Below are 23879 nucleotides of genomic sequence, written 5' to 3' on the forward strand. Positions count from 1 at the left end.
TGGGATGCCTTCGAGCCTCATACATACCTCCAGACCACGTGAGCCAATGCAGTGGATGTGATATGGCACACCCCCAGCTTGCACACACCCACTTTGGCAAGAAGGGGAGGGGGAGGGGAGAACGTATGAGGGAAGGGGGAGGTATAACACGTTATGAAGATGGGGGAGGGGACTGGGTGTCTTGCCCTATCTTCTCTGCTCTCTTCCTTCCACTGCAGCTCATACATGCCCACATGTGTGTGCATATGTGCTCACACGGGCTTACAGCACATGCATGACAGGCATGTGACCAGCAGCCGTGGCCTCCATTTTAAAACGTTCACAAAACCCATGGAGGCAGCAAAGCAGAGAGCATTATGGGAGAAAAGTTGAGAAAAAAGATAAATAAAAAACCAACATGTTTAGGCTCCATCAAGGGAAGTAGAACCACACTATAGCATGGTGGGGAAACACTAAATATATGCACAAATGGCTGCTAGCCTAGTCTGTCCAGGGTCTTTATCTTTTTTTTTCTTTTTAAAAGAAATTATAAAAAGACCACAACAATTTACATCTATGATCATTAGACAACACTTTAGTCAAATAAAGAACTTTTTGTTGTAAAAGTATCCAGTTTATACTGTATGCTCCCAGATGCAGATCTGCAGCACACTTAATCAGTGTTATCCACATAACCAAGTGCAGTCAACAGCAATATTTTGTATTACATTAGTAATTTGATACTTATGGGGTCACTTTAACTCATGGCCTTTTGTCTAAACAGTGTACTACATCAACTAATAATTTTGGAGGCATATAACATTATGGTCGAATGTATGTTATTAATTGCGAGTTATCAGGGTCAAAAGCTGCATATTAACACCAACATGTAGGTTATTACCGTTTTGCGGCTGTAGTGATCTTTAAGTATCATGATGAAGTGTAAAAAAAAAACTCCAGGCTGCAAATTTTGTACCGAATCATTGATCGCCACACCAGCAGTTTTGCCTTTTGATTCTGTACCAAATACAAAAAAAGTAAGGAGTAATTTGATATTAAATACTTCACTTGAATAAGCAAACGTGACCAGTATAACAGAAGGACTAATGTCACATTAAATGGACTAAAAGTCCTGCCATATTCTTTATGCTTTCATTCATCTTACAGGTTAAAAATACTACATTGAGCCCCAATACAACAAACCCTTTACAATATCAGATAAGAGGAAGTAGTTATTTAACTTTGCAATCACAGCTAAAAATGAGTATTGCTGCAGTATTTTCACTATGTTTTATACACTTAGATTGACAGCACAGTTTTCCCAAGTTGGCCTCTAGACTTTTGTGAGTAATGTTATATGTTAAAAATGATTACAAAAAGAGAAATCAATTCCAAGGTCAGCACTAAATTTCAGAAGGTGCTCTTGTTTTACGGGGCATCCTATATCAGCACTTCAAGTTGTAAAGTTTCAATTTTAATGCAACAAATCCAAATAATGCGATAATCATTCCAAATAGGTCGATCTGTTATTTTAAAAAGAAGTCTGTTGAAAGCATCTAGCCGTCAGCAGTTACATTTGCATGCAAACAACCTCTTTAAACTTACAAACACCAGACAGTAAATTATGCACAACCACTGCTATTAAAATGTACCTTTGCAATTTGCATACCTTATGGGATTGCTTTGTGCTGGAGTACAGTTAACTATTAACATCCGTTTTCTTTTTCAGTACTTCAATATTGGAAAAGAATGACTAAAGCACATAGAGTGTAAATTCTATTTTTATATTTAGCATTATTTTCATTTTAAACAAAATTAAAGTCATGCTTTCAACATTACTGGAAAAAATGCAACTACCTTCAGAGGAGAAACATAGATACTGTAAATGTGACTGAATGATTTGTCTTTCCGCTACGTGCCCATAAATCATTTAAAACGGGTTGTTTTTTTTTTTAAGTCAAATGTCTGATTACAAACAGCCCAGATCAGTTCAGTTTTCTGACAGGTACCATATAAAAACAAAGCGGAATACCCCTTTCACCTTGAATTTATGATGACTTTCAGGTTAACTCGCAAATGTCTAAACAAAACCAATGTTCTCGTAACAGGAAACACTCTTTATTCTCCACTTTCTGCATGTAAATCCATCCCCTCCCCAGCGGAAACAGACGAGCAGTCATGGTGAAACCATGCAGACAGTCAAAGTTAGTAAGTCATCTAAAGACAGAAGCCTCCAAGGTTGAGTCCAGAACCTTACTTGCTCAGTTTAGACTTAAAAGGAAAAAAATAAAAATAAAAATTGTGATTCTAAATATAGTGCATCCACTCCATCACACTAATCTGATGCAGTTCATTCTCCCGTCTTGCTTCTCCAGACTGTCAAACCAGAGATATAATTTGGCATTTTTCAAGCTCGCCCAAATAGTGAGCACAGTAAAAATATCTGCAGTGCAAAATAATTAAGCTAAATGTAAGGCTACAGGCAGAAGGAAAAAATATTGTGACTCATTTTGTTTTGCTGTTAGGTTATATCATGCGTAAGGGCTGAATCAATTCTTCGAGTAATCATTTATTTAGACAACTTTTACAGTGGTGCAACACATTTATATCACCCACGCAAACGAAGGAGGAGGAAGTGAAAATGTTTGATAAAGAGCGGAAAGATGTAAGAGTTGAGGGGAAAGTGGCGATAATGACAACCTTTTCTCGTGTGGACATCCTTCTTTCCCCCGACATTTTTTTAAAAACCTCAAAATTAGATTTCAGTCTACTAAAGCTTCAAATATGTTCAGCGGATTTGTGCTGCGTTTCTGTCATTTACAAAGTCGTTCGTGCCCACCCTTCCTCTCCCGTTGCAGTGTGCTCTTTTTCACAAATTCAAATCTGTTTTATCTGATTAGTCGTTAATTTTCAGTAGCATATCCGATACCTGCAGTCCTGATTATTAGACATTCATAACACTTGTTTTCATTTTTGAGCAATATGTGAAGAAATCCCTGTATCACCATATTTCAAATAAAAGAAAACACTAAATGTACACCAAAGGGCTCAGAGCAGTGACTCGGAGTGGTTTTAGGCAGAGGATTGCCACATCCAAACAAAAATGTGATATTTTTAATGAATAGATGGTTTGTGTGCATTGTAGGATCCAGAAAGATGAGCATGGATAAATCAACCAATTAGTGAAATGTTTTATAATCCTGTTAGTTAATGGATGTTTGGGTTGATATAATTAATCTGTATTAAATGAATGTCCACTTGTCATAACTTGTTTTACACGCCTTGCTTTCCAAAATGTAAAGAGTCAAATTACAAATAAGATTTTACTGAAGAGAAACCTACAAATACAAACGCAACAAAATATGAAACCCTGTCTGTTACTTTCTTGTAGTACTGAATACAGGAATAGAGAGAAAGTATGTTAAGAGAGGGAAAAGACACATTACATGCCGGTAACAGGCTGAAAGGTTGACAGTTCAGTGCTCACTCAGACCAAGAAGGAAGAGGTCAGGGATTCAGGAAGTACGATGAACAACAGCCACTATAGTACCTGCCTCAGCCAATCCTAGTATAGCACATAAAACCCCAGGCCAACCAGAAGCATTTAATATCTATAGGTTCCTGTTAATCTTGTTCTCATTACTTCTGAAAAAATGTGAAGAATTTGGATCCAAGGTGCAATGCCACCTCTGTGAGGACTGGCAGGGTAGTGAGGTAAAGGATTTTTTTAATGCTTATAAAAGGAAAATGGAAGGCATCACTATTGAGGTCAGTTTTTCTAAATCTTCATCTGAAAACGGTAAAATTGTTTCAGCCAAAATCAAATAACACCTCTGAACAGTTATGTAAAAGTTCCAAGTGTTTAAAATTAACGTCACAAAAATGTAGAACACTAAGGATAGGTAATTTCTTTGGATTATTTTTTTTCCCCCAATCATTGACGTTACTTACAAACAAGAAATGAAAGATTTGTTTCATCTGATATTTCAACTTCTCTATTCTAAACTAAGCTTGCTTAACATGTTGAATGTACTTCAACACCCTGATTGAACCCTATGGCCCATTTGTTAATTTTTTTTAAAAAGTTTTATTCCAAATTTCACACCAGTTACATTTTTACCTGTGCATTTTATATAAATTAGAATTAACTGTGCTTGATAGACACTTTTTTCCCCCCCATCAACAGGAAAAAAATGTTTATTTCAAGTCTTTACGTGTAGAAATAAACAGTTTTAAAGGGCTCACACATTTACTCATTAAACACACAAAAAATGCAGTTTCCTTTTAAATCAATGTTTCAATTAAACACAATCTACAGTTAAGAGGAAACTCTAATCGACATACTTATTATATGTAACACAAATCTATTTTATTATATTTAAACAAAATCAACACTGAAGTAATTATTTCACCAACGCTGCATTTTGAGTAAAAGTGGCAAGACTACTTTTAAGTAAAAACAAGAAAGGACAAAGGCATACATCTACAATTAACAGATGTTTATTCAGCTGAACCAACTTTGCTACAACAGAAACACATCTGGTGTAAATGCAGCAAGAAATCCACAGTCCTGTAAGACCGCTTTCACTTCAGAAGAAGCAGGAAAAAAACGGTTTTATCCCCATCATGTGACTCAATGTTTGAAACGAATTACAAAAACACACTCATAGTAAAAACGAACAACTTAGAAATTAGAAAAAAGGAGACATGTACACCTACACACACACCTCAGTGTCTCCCACTGGGTGACCCGACTATGACGACTGAGGCCAGCAAGAGGAAGGCACTCTCGCACATACATATGTGCACATGGGGCCCCAGCCACCATGCAGACTCAAACACTGGGCCCCAAAACCCCACAACCCCCACTCCTCTTTATTCTTTCTCTCTGTATTCATTCCTCAGTATTTCCTCCTTCTCTTTTGATGCTCACTATTCTTCATATGTGCGATGACATGCATATACTTACATGTGTGTAAAATGCATCTGGAGCAAGCAAAAATATAAAGGCGGAGAGAGGGAGAGAGAGAGAGAGAGGACAGATGGTTTCAAGGGAAAAAAAAAACAATCAGTTGGGGCTGAAGAGGAGGAGGAGGGGAGTACGAGGGTCTTAAAGAGACAGGACCATTTACCCCTTCACCTACATACAGCCAGAGAGCATCTCGACTGCCCTGTCTCTCTCACTTCCTCCACCAGGACAGCATTTCTAAGATCCACCCCTCGTTTTAATTGTAATATTATGTACAAAATAGAAACAAGTAAATAAAGATTTTGTGAGCAGATACTAAAGTAAACTGCAGGGTGTTGACAGTGACCTCGCAAATCATTATTCTTATTTTGTGCGTAAGGACAACAACGTATGTAAATCACTAAAATATATGATTTGCACACAGGTTGATATTAAATGTCAATTGACTGTTTCGGTATGGGCAAAATGAAAAGAACCAGAAGTGTAAATAGGTTAATAAAAAAAATTAAACATTAACCAATAAAGAACCAAAGAAAACTAGTGCGGCACATCGGCCAGTGTTCTGCACAATATGTTCTGATTTGGCTCATTACCTGTTGCATTAAGAAAAATCATTTCAATTCAAATTGTTTTCTGAAAACGATAAGTTTTTTTTATTTGACATAATCAACATTATGTTTCAAAAGCAGAATTCTCATTATTTATTCTGTAAACTAACCAAACATCGGCACCGGCCATATATCCACTAGTTGCTGCATCCCAGGTATTGTCATTATGCTCAGCTTAGAATAGGCTGACTTTTGATGGAACTTGTGTTAATAACCTGCAGGAATAAAACATCAAACTGGCATCGGACACGCAACAGCAACAGCAGAAGTGCATGTAAAGTGTGTTGCTTTCATAAGACATCTTAAGTTCAATCTAATACTAACTTCAATGTAGTCAAGTGTACTGTTTCATCAAGTGTGCATTAAAAAGTGTCTAAAAATAATAGAAACAAAACTTTAACAATGTAGTATTCTTTTTGGAAAATACCTTATCAATGATTAATAACGGACACATAAATGAGCAGCATCATTGGGGGTCACAACCTGCCCGAGTCCTCATTAATCATCAGAAAACTACCCATCCGGTTGATTCAGCTCTCCTCAATTCTGAGACCTAAAGCTGAAATTCAGTACACAAGCCCTCACATTTCACTTGTCAATTTATTTTTTTAACATTCGCATTAAAAATAGCACAGAAAGATGGCACATCTAAAGTAACACAGAACTTTGTGAAATGCCGGTCGTTATTCAGGTTACCAAAACCTATGACAGTGAACTAAATTCCGACATTTTTTAAAAACCCGTCTTAAATTACTGCTTGGAAACGGACATGACACCCAGCAAGAGAAAACAGCATCTAAAAATCCTGATTCACTGACCAAAGGGATCTAATTTGATTGCCTATGGCAAAAGATGTAAAGTAAAGCAGTGAGGCTCTTACACTGCAGACAAGCTGATGGGCTGAGAAACCATTAAAACAAAAGCTTTTCAGGATTGGGTCAGACGCGCTCCATCACTTCTGCCTGCATTGTCCCTGAGGCCAGGACATTGTCCAACTATCAGGCTAGTGTAAATAAAAATATGATATAGGTAAAAAAAATAGTAATCATTTTTTTTACTTCATTAAGAGTCAGAGGCAAATGACGATTGCCCGGGACAGCATGTGGTTATTCGCTAGTACTCCTGGAGCTTAACGTCCAAACAGGTTTAGCTTGTGTTAAAAAATGTGCTGGTGAGCAAGACAATTTAGAAAGGTGGAACGAGGGATTGTAGAATGTGGACCGAACACAATCCCAAAAATGGCTTTCATGCACCGTCTAATGCACCCAAGTACTCTTCAGAATCATACAGACACATATTATATAGTATTCCCATAAATATATTTTTTTGGATTTGTAATGAGCCACAGCAGCTTTGCAACATTTCCCAGTTCATTTATATTTCTATAAAGTTTGTTCCAAGATTCTCTCTAGGCACATCCTGGAAGTCCAGAACTTGACACCCCCCCCCAAACAGTGGCAACAAAAAGAACGCCCTTTTAACAGGAAGAAACTAGATTTATGTAGAAAGTAGGAAATAGGGCCAGGCTCATGTAGGGAACCCTCCTTCCAGCAGGAAAACCAGTAATAGGTCACTGAGGAAGGACAGAATGAGGAGGGGGACAGAGACATACATCATACATGAGAATATCTTCCTGTAAGAAAGGAGCTGAACTTAATCCGAGTGGGTCAGTGGGACAAAGCATTGACCAAGATGAGATCTATTGAAAAGGTAAGATTTTTCATGGAAATGTACCCACCCAGTATCAAATGAGCAGTCTCTATGGAAAAGCAGCATTATAGTGTAATGCGTGGGGGACGGGGGGGCTTTTTGCAGTGAGTCTGAACAAATGAGTGCAGCAAGCCAGATGTTAATGATATCTAAACCCATTCTTTATGGTGCACCACTGTTCTGTGCCAGACTGGCCAGTTAACAAAGACCTTCTGTGACGGCTGAAAAGCACAGCTGGAAACAAACACCCTTGTCACTGAATCTCAAAAACCAATGCTGCAAACAGGGGATGCACAAACAAACCACAAAATATATTCACTGACCACAGACAAGCCACCACAACCAAGTGCCACAGCAGCAGCAGTGTTTTTATTCTGATTAGTTTCCTTTATTTCAAGACGCCGCAGAACTGCAGCCCATCTGATGGGAAAGGAAAAATCTAATGTGCGAATTTTAGGCAGTCTCAGTTCATCATCTCATCTGGCTGAGTACCTTTCAATCACTGTTGAAAATTCTGGAATTGTGCAGAGAATGTGGCTACACGCCAAGAGAGGGGGAGAGAAAGAAAAGGGAAAGAAAGAGAGACGAGGGGAAGGTCGGAGCATGCGTGAAAAGTCAGCAACGCAGCGAGGGAGGACCTATGGGAGCCACTCGTCCCTACGCTAGGCGCCCGCCTCCTGCGCTGCTTGGAGCCAGGGGATTGGTCGCACCCCCCTGGTTCCCTCCGCCCACTATCCCCTCCTCCTTTACAAACCATGGTGTGCCATTACCTTCTGATCCTCCCTCCCGTTCTGTGCATGAAATCCACAGCCACACACATTTCCTCCACATGCACAATCATTTTCAGTGCATAAACACAAAACAGCACAAAGAACATAGCTGCATATGAAAACAATATCATGTTAGTAAATGAGCCTAAAGACACAAATCGACGGACAGGGAAGAGTGATTCTAAACTGTAGACATTTAAACAGAAGAGACACAATGCTGCACATTTAAAGAAATTAAACAAAAAATCTTCATGGCCAGTCATTTTAGAGTGAGGAATCCTGTGGCGTTGCTCTATCATGTGCAGCATCCGATAGACTCTGACATACTGCAGTTGAAACCCTTCAATGCTCATAAGTTTGACTCACATGCTTGAGGGTTTACGTGACTTTTTGACCTGGACCTAAGCAGCAACTCCACTAAAGCATCCTAAAGCAATGCTCCAACCGAACCAGTTCAACAAAAAATAAATAAATAAATGCAAAAAAGTGGAGCTACTTTTCCCTGCCCGATCATAGTCTGATGCTTTTAAGGACAAAAGTATCATGTCAAACCGATATAACCATAATTTGTCAAACGATCAATACCCTGACTTTACTAAATTGCTTTATTGTTATATATTTAAGTCCTAGTCCACCCCCCCACCCCCCACAAAACAAAGAAGTCTACATATTTTAAAAAGACAAAAACAAAGATGCAATATCTCAGAATGTGGGAGAATCTTTTCAAAAACTGCATCACACTGGTTGGGTAAACTACAAAACTCTACCAACAGACATCCAATATCTTGTGATCGCCCCCCACTTCAGCTAATTTGTCTCAAGTCACTTCAAACCGGGATCACGAGACAAACTGAACACCTGTGCGAAATGATCCTTCACTCCGCTTAATCTCGTTTAAGGCTTTTCAACAGCACACACACACCTCCCACGGAATGTGATAAACAGGAAGTAGTTTTACTATTAGGCATATAAGGCCAGCAGGCAAATTATCACTTACAAAATGGCTTTGTGGTATTCTGACCCAGTGATGACCTGCCCTACCTCAGCTATTATTCACAACCCAGCTCTTAAAATGTAGCCGTTACACAAAACATTTCAATGATTTCATCCAATCTTTTCAAATCTGACTGAAGTCGATGGAGAACCCCAGCCCTTAACAAAGTAACCAAATATGTAAAGTTAGAAATCAAGTTTTAAAAGAAGGGTATAGCACTGACGACTGAATCACAAGGTAAGACAGAGGATTAAAGGGCTCGACATTAACTTTAGCAACAATCTGGTTTTACTTTTCTCCGACTTTTACACTTCTTATGAAATACTACGATCTTTGAACACTTTGGGAGCCTCTAAAACCCCTTACAGGCAAAGCCCATCTGCCTGCTTTACCATCATTTTAGGCGTACCTCACACAAACCATATGAAAGTTCAGAGGGAATATGGACATGTAGGGTGCTGAAAGCAATACCTTAGAAGAACTGTGCTTAGAGGTGGCAAATTATGCCATTTTGTTATTAGCATATAAAGGAGCATGCTATGTACATAGAGTCTGTTGGTACTGTTATAAAGGTGGCAAGTATTTTACAACTCAACAAGGGAGTCATTAATGTTTATTTATCCAGAACAAGCTGTGTGTGTGTGTGTGTGTGTGTGTGTGTGTGTGTGGTGGTCAGGAGAGCTTCTCCGTATATACTGTATGTGTGCGTGTTACTGCCCAACCCTTGGTCGACAGCCAATGAACAGGAGGTCCATCTAAACTAGAGGGGGGTTCATAATTTGCAGTACATGTTAAACCAAATGTTTCATCTTTAACAATAAATCAGTATTTTTAAAAAGTAGGGGAGAGGATCATTAAGATCCAGAAATATTTTAATGCGTCTGAAACATAAGCCCCTAAGAAACCATCAAATAAGTTTAAAAATAAAACATTTGCACTGAATAGCTTGAAGCTTTTGCTTAGTCATACGAGATTGTACAAAGAAGAAGCCACAATATAGGCATTCTAACCACTGGCATCATTTTAATTGGTCAAATATGGAATCCATGCTTGGACCAATGGGCTAGATCTCATGATAGCCGTGTGTTGTGTGCACAACCAGGGACCAAAAATAATTGTGAAATCAGCCAAAGACGTCTGGATCAAACGAATAGGGAAAAAAAGTATATATTCAGGATAGGCTACATGCAACAGACTGTAAGTGCATTTTAGTATATATTTCAACACCACTGCTTACAGAAAATCCAGTGTTCAAGAATAATAAAGGATTGTCTTCACTTTGAACAAAAAAAATGCAAAATTAGCATTCTTACATATTTAATTTATTTTCTTAATGCCGACATTTCTACTTAAAACCAATATGACAAACAGATCGCAGAATTGTCAGTCAAGCACTCACAAAGAAAATAATTACATTTTTCATGTGTGTTTTACAGCAAGCCAAATAAGTGCAACGCACCATAGTCAGGAAAATGAGAGCACTTACTATTCCTAAAGGAAATTGGAGTATAGCAGTAGCATAGGTAGTATACAGCTAACAAACATGAAATATAATTGTTTCATTTTTAACTTTCACCATGCTCTCATATCAAAAGTTATAATCAGTCATTTAAAAAGGACTGCAAAAAGTAGCCAGCTAATACTACGCAATTATGCTTTAGAATGCCGTTATCACATTGTCAGTTTCTATAGACTATTATATATTTAAATATTATAATCCATAGAAAATTTACAAAACAAAGATAGATATTCAAACATTTGGTTCTTTTAATCTGCCATATTGTGAGCATAAACAGTAAAAACACACACAAGAAAGCACATTCACCAAATCAAGCGGTTCAGACAAGCAACTCGGAATATCTGAAACAAAGAAATATTTTTCAAACGTGATCCTTCTCTACGCTCCTTCTCAGACGTTCTGAAAGCATCGCTGTTGATCAACCTCATCGATTTCAGACTGTCCTTTCCTTTTGGTCTCTTCTATGCTCACTGTGCATTCATTCTCTGCAGGCATCCAAGACATTTTCTCTCCAGAAAGGATGGGTTGTTCCCTCTGTCCAACCTCAACACACACACACACACACACACACACACACACACACACACACACACACACACACACACACAGAGTCCAGCCCCAATGCCTGAAGAGCCCCAAACTCTTCCGTCTTCTCTACCGTTCACTGACCACAGCCTGATGCTCATTTCAATTAACTTATTCACCAACATTACAAATCTCGCTGAAATATGATCCCTCGTATTATTGATGCATACAGACACATGGGTCAGATGGTCGGTGGTAAGGGGCAGTTATGGGCGGCGCCCCCTGCGGCCTATATGGGATCCAGCACCAATAGTCTATAGAATGGAAAGAAGGGATTGAACCTTAGAACTTCCCCTTACAGCACCACCCCTCCCCCACTAAAATAAAGGATTTGTTCCCTCTGAATGCCCACCCCTCCCACATAAACACACACCTCCATTGAGGCTCCACATAGGGGGGGTGGGGTGGAAAAAACAGCATCAGACCAACTTTATGGCGTTGAACACATAAACCCTAACCCAAACACACGATGTAAATTCATATCATCTAAGACGAATCACAAGAAAGATGACAAGGAGGGAAAATTACAGTTGGGATTTTTAAGTCAATATTACAAATTCAAGTAAAATAGGATCAATGCTACAAGTCGCTGAGATATAGCAACGGTTTACATCAGAATCTGGTAGGTAGAAATTCTTTCTTTTTTTTAAATAAATAAATAAATAAAAAGTCACTGTTCCGTCAGCAAATATTTGACATCAATATTTCAGCACAATAATCCGAGATGTCATTTGGATTGGTTGCTCTCGCTCTGTCAGTATGAACGGCCATTTTAAGATGGGGATTCCCATAACTGGCTTCCATGAATTAATCCACATTTGAGGTATTTATCCCCCCCCTCAGATAAACACACACTCATGCATGTTCAGTACAGTCATGCAGCAGGGTGAGCCTGGAATTGCATAAACCCAGAAAAAGGCATGAATGTAAAAACACTCATAGACTAACACACCCACACACACAGCCTGCAGTTTTCTTCAGCCAGAGCTTCGCCATTTTGCCCTCACTGCCTAATGTGGAGTTACTCCGCTGCGTGAACTCAACACGTGTCGTGGAAAGACGGAAGGTCTCAGCTCACCCACTGTGGCCCCCTCCTCACAAATCATCATTATCACACAGCTCTCCAGGGTTATCAGAGAGAAAACACAGGACAGCCCTTTGCACAAACACGGGGCCTTACGAATAATCTGCTGACCTGCTGAGAATTTTTTTTAAATTACAGCCAGCCATATTGGTTACATACAGTATTTCTGCTTACAATTTATCCAGGGAAAAATGCAAATTTGCTTGGATTTTGTGTAACACCAGTCATGCAACTACATAGAAACTGAAGGCAAAGCCACCCCACCAACCCTAACCCCCAAATAACTGCCCCAATATTTGACCATTTTAGCTAAAATTGCCACAAAGTGACATTTGCAGTTACCTTAACTATTAGTGCTCATTGAATCCCTCTGCAAACCCCTGGTTAAACGATCCACTAAATGGTGTCTGGATCATGGGAAAGAAACAGACACACGTGTGCATAAATGGCGGAACATGGAGAACTTCCCTCACTGCACACTTTGTATCTGTGTCAAAGGTTACAGACATGAATGATGATCTTTAGGCAAATTCCACAATACTTGTTTGAAAAGCAGGTCAAGTCAGTCTCCCAGGAAAGTGCAGTGGACCTGTAATGGACCCCTTTTAAACACAATAATTACAGGATGTTTTTTAAATAAATGTTAAACAGCCAATATAAATAAACCAAATTGGTATTTCAAAAATACTTATCCACAATTGCCTATTTCAACCTAATTCTGCTGACTATGGAAAACAATGGCAATAGTTTGTAAAAAAAAAAAAAACGTTTACATTCAACTGTGCAAAACAAGCAGTTAGCTGTGTTTAACCACCTGTTTAGGCCATCTATGCTGTAAATTAGGTCAGGAGTAGGCTATATAACATTTAATATACGTGGGTAACACTATGATACGAAACTATTTTCATGAAATATATATATAAATATATACATATATGCAATGAACAACGCAGAACCACTTGCAAAACGTAAACTTGTCCCAAATAACGTGCACGAAGAAAACGTACACCCACTACTTCCACTAGCAAATTACAAATAAACACAAGATCCAAAACGAGTTTAAAAGTGTCTCCATTATACTCTGCGGGAATTAAACTCCGGATAGCCTAATGGGTGATTTTTAAAACACTGGACCTCTGCGTTGGAGACGTGTTTGCATAGTTAGAATGTAAGTTGCAGTAAATGATCCTGTGGCCTGAAAGTTTTTGGGTTTAGGGCAGCAACCCCAGCAGGAGGAGACCCCCATCTACATGACACAGCACGGCAGGCGGCTGCTCACTTCCACAGTAATGGCCGACAAAGTTGGGTCTCCCCACGCTCGCACCAACGGGCACAGCCCCGATACAGCTTTTCAAAAATCACATTATATCCTCACGAATTTACACCACGACACCAGAAGATGCGAGTGACCGTGCAAAATCGTCGCCCTGAATAACAACTTAATGAGAAAAGTCCATGGCAAGGTGACGCAACACATTAAAACAGATTTGGGGGGGTGAGGGTAGGAAATAAAAAGGCTGTTCAATACCTTTGCTTCTTGGGAACAGAATGCTCGACCTCGATACGTTTCCCCTTAAGTTCCACCTTACCTGCAAAAATTAAAAATAAAATTACAGTTTTTGAACACAGTAGCTACATGCTACTTCTACGCATGTTGCGTAGAGGGTCTTGAGGCCTACGAAAAATACGCTAAATTTAGTACGGCTAAAATGGAAACGAGTGTTTAGCTAAGCTAGCTGGAAACAATAGGAGTCACGTAATTGGGAAATAAGAACAAATTGAGAGCAACAAAGCTCCAAAGGTTAAGGTTGTGCCAAAGAACTCTAAAATGTGATTACGAGGAGTCGCAGTTGAGTGTACGTTTGATTTCTGCCACCTAAACCTTCATCTTACAGCACCGTGACACAGGTTGTGGGTTAGACGTTCTGCTGAGAGAGTTATTGGAGACTTTTGGGTGGTTCGTGTATTGAAAGCACACCGCTTACAGGCATGTCGACCTTGCCTGACGTTCCGTAAGAGAAATAGGCCACGAACACTGACGCCATGGTGTGACCCAAGCCTCAACTGTACCACCGATCCTTGTCGACCATTCCGGGTCCACAAAGACCCGGGGTGTGAATTGATTCCCGTTGTAAGGTAAAGATTTTAATATGGAACCGTAGTCACAGTGAAGTATGGTTTTAAAGGGGTTGAGGGGCTTTCATTTGAGACTTCTCGGTGCTGAGCATGCAACACATGCACGTTAAGTTTCCTTAGTGTCTGTTTGACACATCATACCCGGATTACGAGTGAGAGGAATGGAAATATGTTCGACTGGAATGTCCCCAGTCCGGAGGTTACACTGCTTTACGTTGGACAGGCGACTCAGGCTTTACGGTAAAGCTTTACTACGTGTGTCCCTCCCCCTCCCACAGAAGTTGAATGGATCCAAGGGGCGTACGGCTATCTCGTCGACATTAAGCCACCGCCAATAAAATAATCGTGTGGCTGCAATTTCAACCAAATTAAGTAGCAAAAGATGGGGGGCGAAACTCGGGTGCACAGCTGAAGGTGTGCACGCATGCAGCAGCGGATATGTGTAGCGCTTTAGAATGAATGAAACTAAGGGGGGGTGGTGGGGCTCTGGGGCTGTCGATAGTCCACCTTAACTCACCAGAAAACGTCTCGATAGCCTTCATTGCCCACTGATCGTCCGGGCAATCCACAAACGCATAACCGGTTTTCATCAGAAACTGTCCGGTGTATGGAATCTTGTGGTCGTCAAAGGTTTTTCCCAAGTCCTCGGCAGTCACACTTTCGCCTAAATTCCCAATGTATAGCTTGTGCATGGTGGAGATTGTTTGTCCAAGTCCAAAAAAATACAACAAAACCAGGAACAACTGAAAATTAAAGCCAGCTACGAAAAAGTTAACTCTGCTGGATTTGCTACAAGCGCAAACAATATTGTCGCACTTGCCACACGAAACTAAAAGTGGAAATCACACGAGATCAAAAGAAGGGATGCAGAAAATATTCAACAAATTTAAAGCGGCAAAAGTAAGTTTAAAAAAAAGTGAAATCAATGTGGTTAGGTTGGAAATAAGCGGTAAATCCAGTTGAATCAATGGAGGAGAGAAGCGATATCCCCTGACTTGCAGTCGGCTCCTGCAGATGAACACAGCAGCAGTCTACAGCCTCTCAATCGCAGTATGGAGGAGGTGGGTTGTACTGGATGGGTTTGGTGATGGTTCTGTCTGTGGTGGAAGAGTGGGGGTAAAACTATGGCGGGATCAGATCGGGAAAATGTTTTCCTCTCTCTCCGCCTCTCTCTGGTTTTCTACCCTTCCCTCTTTCGGCGATCCGCCTGCTGCCGGCAGATGGGTGACGCCGCCCATGCTTTTTTTATTATTTGCGAAGAGGAACCACGTGGTGTATTTGGAGTAGGTTGGAGAGAAGAGAAAGGAGGGGGTATCCCCCATCGTCATCGTAGGGTATTCACCAGATGACCAGCGTTTAGCAATAAATCCAGACCCTTAATTGCGGTCAATCCGCGTTGCCTTATTCACTGTATATGTGCACGACAGGGCAAGTCTCGCATGTGGCTGTCTTGCAACACGACGTGGCTACGCGCGCACGCCTGTCATTGCGTGCAAAGTTTAAACTCCACATACCTTCGCGAGATAAAGCCTAACACGACGTTGCGTTGGTCGCACATTGTACACTCGCCCGCAGGCAGATCCTTCTCTCTGCTAGCCTAGCTTAGCTTAGCAGAAGGCCTGTGTGGCGAACACGTTCATATTTAAATATGGAGGCACCGCCTGCTACAACCCCCCTTTCTCCCACCCGCTGGATGAATATGATGAGTGTTGAAGTCGTCATGATGTTACATAAAAGGCCATCGATGAGCTTCGGACTTTTAGAAACACGTAACAAAGGTTCAGGGCCCCTTCTGCCTCGAGGGCCACGAGGCTTGACAACTGCTCGCGGGACCCGTGGGAGGACTTCCACGGGTTCCGCTTCCACGCTGAAACCAGCGACACGGACGTGGACCTAAACACACACACCCCTTCGCTCTGTGGGGCACTAAAGTAGCCTAATTGCACTTTCGCAACAAGGCTGTCGAAGGCAGAAGACTGAAATATAGCATATTGTCAGCCAGCCTGCCGCGTTCGGGCTCAAACGTAGTCGACTTATTTCTCAAAGTGGACGCACAGGAAAAGCGCGTGACGCAGTCACCCGGCAACAGCGCCACACACGCAGCGCGCGCCCCTCTGCGTGGAAACACAGACGCTTCTCAAAATGGAGGCTGACTGAGAGGCCTGCCTGCCTCTCCCCCCTCCGCGCACACGAGCACTGGCTGGCTGTTGCACACTGGCGCTCTGGTGCTGCGTGGTCGCTGAATTTCGTGTGGATTCGTCTTTTAATGTAGTATTTCCTTCACCTGAGCTGCCGTGTGCACACTGCAGCCACACAATGCTGCCCGCAGGCAACGTGGCACTGCGCGCGCTGTCAGAAAATGGCTCCCCCACACAAAATGGATCCAAACCTGCAACTGCATGAAGCCATTCCTTCATCACGAGTGGCGTGCAGTAGCTATTCCCTATTATTGCCGTACGCAGTTCCAGAAAGCCAAATATTTTATTGTAAAATTCCGGTTTATGAAATGGTTGACTATAGACGTTACCGTCACCTCCCGTTAAAGTGGTGCGTAGGTCATGTTTGGACTCTCCAGTGCGCGTTAAGTGCTGAGCACACGTATTATTAGCCTGCACTGAAAATGTTTTCTTGGGGTAGTAATAAAACAAAAGCAACAAATGTTTAAACCCTTCACGCTTTACTCATCCAAAAATAATATAATCTCACAAGCAATATCTTTTATTAGATTAAACAGATTGAGTTATAAAGCAGTAAGTGTGCAGTATATGCATACGCTCCCCAAAAACAACCAATCAAAGTCTTAATTTTCAGAGTATTGAATTAATTGCAGTAAACCAACTATATAACCCACTTGTCCCTCACACCAGCCAGTCTCCACTTCTCTTTTCCCACTCTTTTAAGGGGAAACTCTAAAATGCTCCTGTCTGAGAATGACTTTTGCCCCTCTCACTCCACTCCCACACATGTATAGTCTGACATGCACGACACTATGCCAACGTTTTGGTTTTTTATTTGTTAAGCAACCTGATTTAGGGGGCTGCTACACTGCCGGCATTCGCAAATATATTCGAAACATCTGAAAAGGTCCATCTACCTGTGATATAACAGGTATTTCCAATGTTGCAGGCCTCGGGTTAATTGCAGCTCATGGCAATCAAATTAAACACTTTTGAGCTCAAATGCACAATTAGGGTGTCTTGTTGTTTCTTTAAAATTAGACCAGCATGATAAAACACTTTGAAATACAAGCACAAGGTAGTAGAACATAATGACTTAGGTCATAGTCTTAGGTCTTAAGCACCAGTCTGACAGATAGAATACAGATATGCAGTACATTGTTTTTGATTGACCAAAAAAACTCAAATCTCAGACTGACAAAGAAAATGAGTGCAGTATGTTTTGACACAGCTCATGTTTTTGTAAACAACAAAGTATTAAAGAAATTACAAGAAATATTTTTCTTTGAAATGCAATGAATCAATAGTGCAGCGGAAAAGTTTATTACTATTGCAAGTTTGTCTAAATGCACTGGAGGAAGAGATTTCAGGAAATGACTTTTTCCTCCACGCATGCCCTGCCTTTATGCATAACGCTGTTCAGTAGTGGGGGGAAGGGTGGATGGGTCAAAGGCTACAGGAAAACAGGGTGAATTAGGCAGGAATGCAGGAGGAGGAGACAAACGGCCCCTAGGATGTGCAGAAAAAAATAGACATTTATTTTTTCTTTTTCATAACATATGAAAATCATTTGTTAATTTCTGTATTGACAGAGGTGCTATCAAACTTGTGGACACTGTTGTCCACTTTAGCAGCTTTGCAATCACATCCTACAGGTTTGATGATTCAATTTTGTTTTAAAAAGAGCAATCACTGAAATCATTCTTCCCCTGCCTGATGTAAAAAAAAAGAAGTCATATACAGACTTGATATTGGAACACAATCCATACATTTACATTTATCAAGCACATGTTTCAAGTACAACACTGGGGACATTTAACTTAAAATCATCTTCGTATTTCATGTTGTCAGATCAGAAAGCCACAGTGTGAGACTGGACAATTCTTTACAACACACACAATTAGGCATGATTCGACCTGAACCTGCACACTGATGGCTAAAACCCACCATATGTGGATTAAACTCTGTTGAAAGTAGTCCCTGACTAAAGTCATATTTGCATTTCCTTTGTTGAAACTACGCTGAGCATCTGTTTCAGCAGATAACATATTTGAAGCAAGGCAATATATTTGTTTTTGTGAAAACATTCTTTGCAACCCAACAGTAGTTTTTGAATGGTTTTTGCCACCAAACAGCCCTGTTTCTGTCTGATTTACAGCCTGGCGTCAAAAACAGGGTAAAGAAAATGAAGCAACAATGACTCAGCTGATTGATTTTTCATATTTTCAGGGGAGACAGACATTCCCTTTTATTTTGGTACTGACTGAGTTGAACAGTTATCTGCAGAAGTGTGGATGTACAGTGCATAGTTAATCACTAACGGAATAGCAAATGATGAGTAAATGCTGTTCGTATTTATGAGAAAAAGATTTTTGTACATATTTTATTTCAAAATTAGAGAATGTTACAAGCAACTCAAGTTTAGTAAAGCTAAGACTGAGAATCATCACATTTTACATTAAATCTAGTACCCAAGTGAGCTAAGTACCTTTCTGCTTTAACTTTGATAAGTCACAATTCCTTTTTGTGACAGAGGTAGCAAGAGCCCTTGTTAGATGGCTCATACAGTAACAGGCGAGGTGACTGAGCTTGTCTTTCCCATCCCAAATTAAACGCCTGAATCCCAATGATTCAATACCTATTTGTGCATGAACTAGAACATATATTTGTCACATTGTACTTAGCCTAAAGCAGGTTCGTTACCCCACCTCAACCTGTGCAATTTCAATCTCAATGGACGTTAAATGAGGTAATGACATAGAAGTTTAGTCTTCACGGTATACCCGTATCATCCAGTCCTCTGTCTCCTCAGACGCTCATCCCACGATACGTCCACTGCCGGACACTGTCCCTTCTCTGTCTCAGAAGTAACAAAAATCTCCATCTATATTTGCTGCAACAGAAAAACAGACACAATACTGCTGGGTAATGAGCGCCATCATTAGAGTACACAGACATTGTTAGTGTCTACATGCTGGTTCTGTCTGTGTTACCTTTCCTTCCCATTATTCTCCCCCCTGGAATATCTCTATAATATGATGTCAGATGTTCAGACTATGTAGCAAGCTAATGTAGACACTGGGCCTGCTAATCAACTAACAGTTTTACGGCAGTGTTGAAAGGGTTAAAATATTTCTTTGAAAGCATCAATGGTATTATTGTCAATTATTTGCATGGTCAGAATCTTTGGAGGGAGAAATTCTGTTTATAACTGATCTGTTCTTAATCTTTCAGGCAAAATAGGCCTAGAAGAGCTGACACATCATTCTACACAGCAATGGCAGATCGTAAAGGTCTGGTAGGTAACAATCAGTCTGTGGTCAAAGTCTACGGAATTGTTGCTTCAGAAGAAAAAAGAAAAACAGTAGTTTTATATACCTTAGTTCATTATATCACACTAAGTTCAAATGCTTCTCAACAGAGGTAAAAACTTTCCTCAGAATACAGAAATAAAGATAATCTCAATATGAGATTAACCTCTATGGGTTTTTTTTTCCCGATGGGTGAAACAAAAGAGAATTATGAATTACTGCATAACAGGTTTATAAAACATTGTGATAGGTTTACTGCCTAAAGCTTATGAGTGACTGTTACTAAACAGTAGTTAATGAAGCTTTAATCCAGGTATTTTTTCACACACAAGAGAAAATTAGAGTTGTTTAACCTTAATGTTCTTGGTACAATTGTGAAGATGTTTTAGTAACAGCAGCACCTGTATCAGTTCTGGACATGAAGAAGTTTTTCTTATAATTTTTGACCCACACTTGATGATCTTTTTAACATTTTTGTGAAGGGCAATTAGGAATCATTCATCTTCATTTTAGTATCCTTACATTTCTGTCCTGCATGCCTGGTGTCTTTTACTCATACATATATCTGAGCTTTTCAAAAGTCCTGAATCAAAGAAAATGAAACAAAAGGACTCAAAGTATTTTGATTTGAAATATTACTACTGCAGTACACTACAGTAAAATATTAAAAGATAATCAAAAGCCTTTGAAAAGAGTAAAAATGTAGTGTAAAGATAATAACAATGTCACACAGAAGGTGATCTTCCACAGGCAAGTTCCAGAATGATATTGATATGATGCCTTTTCAGAAGTTTACAGAGGTTTATAAGGGTTTACTTTAATGTTTATGCTTTTGATTTCCTAAAAATGTATCTAATCTGACTGTTAACCATCATCAGAGATCAGACTTGATTTGCAGATTCAAACCTTAGGGTTTAAGGCCTAAATAATTCTGTTTTGTTTCCAATCAGAACTCTTTAAATGGCCACAGGGTGAACCACAGAGAAATGTGAGGGGTACTGACTCACATGTGTTCTTGAGAGAAATTAGACAAACACTGGACAGTTTGGGGGATTCACACAAAAGACTGGGACATATTTTCACAATTTTTAAAACTTGAAACAAGGTCAAGTTGCCATATTTGTTTTAACTGACAATTTAAAATGAAATAGAACAAGGTGAGTTAATTAGTTAAACAAGGTTTAAGTCGTGTATGATCCTGCTGAGAAGTAAAAAATACTATTTTTAGCCTATTTACACAAGGCCACAAACCAACATGGAGGACAGAGAAGTGCTCAAATCCTTGGAACCACATATAAGGGAGGTATTCTGATGTGTTACAAAGTAACAATAACAAGAGTAAATTGCTGTATTTAAAATCTTACTTAGACACTAATGTAACATATATCATTATTATGTATCCAATTCTAAATATATATGTAGCAGTCTTCATTCTTTATGTTGTAAAGAATCAAGATTTTTTTGTTTTAAATGTTAAAATCAGCCAAATGAAGTCAAGAAGAAAACAAAAACAACACAACAAACAAAAACAGTTGCAGCAAAGCTACAGCTGCACTTTACTTTAGTAAATGCGCTACTGTTGATTGTGATTCACCTGAAATAGTTTAGCTTAACCTTTTTAGTTTGGAAGTTTTTATCAGTAGGGAAACAAAATATTACTATGCAGTAAGGTTCTTACAACATTTTTAAGCTGTTGTAAATACAACATTGCAAGGAACAGACGTGGGGGAAAATTGTATTACATTTGGATAAAACACACACAAAAAACGCACGGACAAAAATCCTACCAAATCACACACTCCCTCAAAAGATTGTGTGTGTAACTGTGGAAAAGTAGCCCCACTTACCACAAAGCTACTTTACTACTTCATTTCAGGCTGAAAATAGTGTGAGATGATGTGTGAATCGGACTCACCGATCAAAATGGGTTTGTCCGATATCCCTCATGTGGTGAACAGCGAGAAGACTTCTTTTTAAACAAAGTCCACAAAATGGAGAGGGAGGGTGGGCTGCGCGCGCGCGCGCGTGCCAATAGGGAGGAAGATGTCATGAGAGACAGGCGTAGTTTATGACTAATAAGATGCATTCATTGTAAAATATGGGCTGAAAATGGTGAACAACACTGACCAAAGAGAACCTCTTTCAGCTCCCCCGCTCTTAAATAAAGAGGTGGCAGGTTTACAGAGAGATGTCGCTAGGAATGATCGTTGATAAAACGTGACTGCTGCATCCACACAGGCTACGCAGTCCTAAAACAGCGCTGAAACAGTTTCAAGAATGACGTGTGCTTCGAACAAAGACCTCTTAATCATCTGGATTGACGAGATTTGAAGAGATTATTTATTGTATGAGCTTTAGGTTTGGCCTTATCTTCCATCAGTTCGTTCGTTGTTTGAAACTTACCTTACTTTAAATGGCTGTTTATTGATGGTGTGTGCACCGGTGTCACCGTAGACTGGCTTCAGTTGAACTGGTGGAGCATTTTATCCATTCTGAAGCCAAGTCGCACCAGCCTGGGCGCTGCTGGCGTCCACCCGGTCCACTATCGCCCCTCAGCGGTGAAAGGGAGGCACTACAGGCGGGCCTGCGGTCAAGAAGGCCGTGCACGTCATCCTGAGGCTCAAACGCTCACTCGTAATTGAATTGAGATCCGTCTCCGTTTCGAAGTAAATAAAGTTGTAAAATTGATTTCTGTTCATGTATGATTTGACTAATGTTTTTTAATGACAGAAATGTATTTGGAAACAATGATATGTCTTTTTACCAGTCCCCTTAATTTGCTTATTATTTAATCGAAACAAATTTAAAGTCACCCTCACGTTTTAATAAATGTACAAATGTTTTAATCTGTTTCGGCCCATTAAGCGTTCCAAATTGATATTGGAAATAAAAGAATCCGGTATCCGGACCTTCTGATTAGCAGCACAGTTGCTAATAATCAAAGCTCTATCTGTTGAGCCTAATTTATTAGCTACGTTAAATCATAAATAACGCACTATTTAGCTGAAGTGTGCCGAATAAAAACCAAATTTAAAAGACCGGTCCGGAATTTTCTTCCACGGAGGCCCTGAAACTCTGAAACCGAGCCCGGCCATCGAAAGAGTGAATGATTTTTAATCGATAACCAAACGCGGTGTGGAACAAGTGATCGGTCCCCCGGAAAGTGAATATTAATTCACCCCGATCCGCACGTGACGCTCCCGTGGCGAAGCAGTTCAAAGGCTTCAATCGGCAGAGAAACGCGCGCGGTTCGGCTCAGTCCGAGACCGGAGTACTCGGTATCAATGCGCGTTGCCGCCACGTGCGCGCGCGTGGGTTGGACGTATTGATAAAGTTTGATTGAAGCGATCGTCTGAGGGCTTGGAGTGACGCGCAGCAGACAGGCGCGTGCAGCTTTATCGATTCCTGATCGAACACGGTCATGAACAGGGTTAAACCTATTGTCTGTTTTCATTTTTAAAGTAATCAGATTAGTTAAATTACAATTCTGAAAAAAGGATTAGTCTCGTTGAGCGGATTTTAGTTTTAGTCACCAATGGAATTGTTAAAGGATTAATAAACCAATCATCCGGACTTTCACTCTTCTAGTAGGCAATTTGCACAAAAACTTGAAACCTAATGTAACAACTACTTTTATCCCATTTTTATATTTCCATTCATTAATTATCAAATCTCAGCTGCCATTCATTTTCTTGTCAGTTCATGTCACGTTTCAGTATATGAAATCGCAAACAAAGACTAAACTGGGTATTTACGTACAGTTCCAACAAAAATGGTGACTTTTATATTTTCTTGTAAAGATACAGGCAGATGTGTGGAAAAAAACAATTAATCCATGCGATAAAGTCACCACTTAACAGGCGGTACTAGCCCTGAATTTCAAGTGGAAAATAAATAATGGGCTTTTCATGACGCATACAAGCGAACTACTTTTTCCACAATTCAATTCAATAACGTTTATAATGATGTGACTAACGTTTATTTTTGTGGTTTCCCCCGAATTAAAAAAAAAAATGCTATTGTCGCCCCCTAGTGAC

The 23879-nt window shown here is 40.0% G+C and overlaps 1 protein-coding gene and 1 long non-coding RNA gene across 5 annotated transcripts in view; both read right to left on the minus strand.

Annotated features, from left to right (window-relative positions):
* igf2bp1 (insulin-like growth factor 2 mRNA binding protein 1) overlaps positions 1–15561 on the minus strand; it is a 40079-nt gene extending 24518 nt beyond the window's left edge. For both annotated transcript variants that reach the window (XM_029836295.1, XM_029836294.1), the window contains exons 1-2: positions 14872–15561; positions 13747–13807 (exon numbers count right to left, since the gene is read on the minus strand). In XM_029836295.1, the coding sequence (XP_029692155.1) occupies positions 13747–13807; positions 14872–15046 (236 nt within the window). In that variant the 5' untranslated portion in view covers positions 15047–15561. The remainder of the gene's footprint in view (positions 1–13746; positions 13808–14871) is intronic.
* Positions 15562–18881: 3320 nt separating this feature from the next.
* LOC115250032 (uncharacterized) lies at positions 18882–22392 on the minus strand. 3 transcript variants are annotated; one of them, XR_003888614.1, is made up of 4 exons: positions 22246–22392; positions 21970–22154; positions 21758–21851; positions 18882–19424 (listed from the first exon to the last, which is right to left on the minus strand). It is a non-coding gene; the product is annotated as an uncharacterized lncRNA (long non-coding RNA). The 3 variants fall into 3 exon arrangements; XR_003888612.1 differs by having other exon boundaries at positions 21758–21811; positions 22246–22382; XR_003888613.1 differs by having other exon boundaries at positions 21758–21811; positions 21970–22102; positions 22246–22377.
* Between the last annotated feature and the right edge of the window lie 1487 nt (positions 22393–23879).

The sequence above is a fragment of the Takifugu rubripes genome, chromosome 5, assembly GCF_901000725.2.
Source record: "Takifugu rubripes chromosome 5, fTakRub1.2, whole genome shotgun sequence".
Lineage (NCBI taxonomy): Eukaryota > Metazoa > Chordata > Actinopteri > Tetraodontiformes > Tetraodontidae > Takifugu > Takifugu rubripes.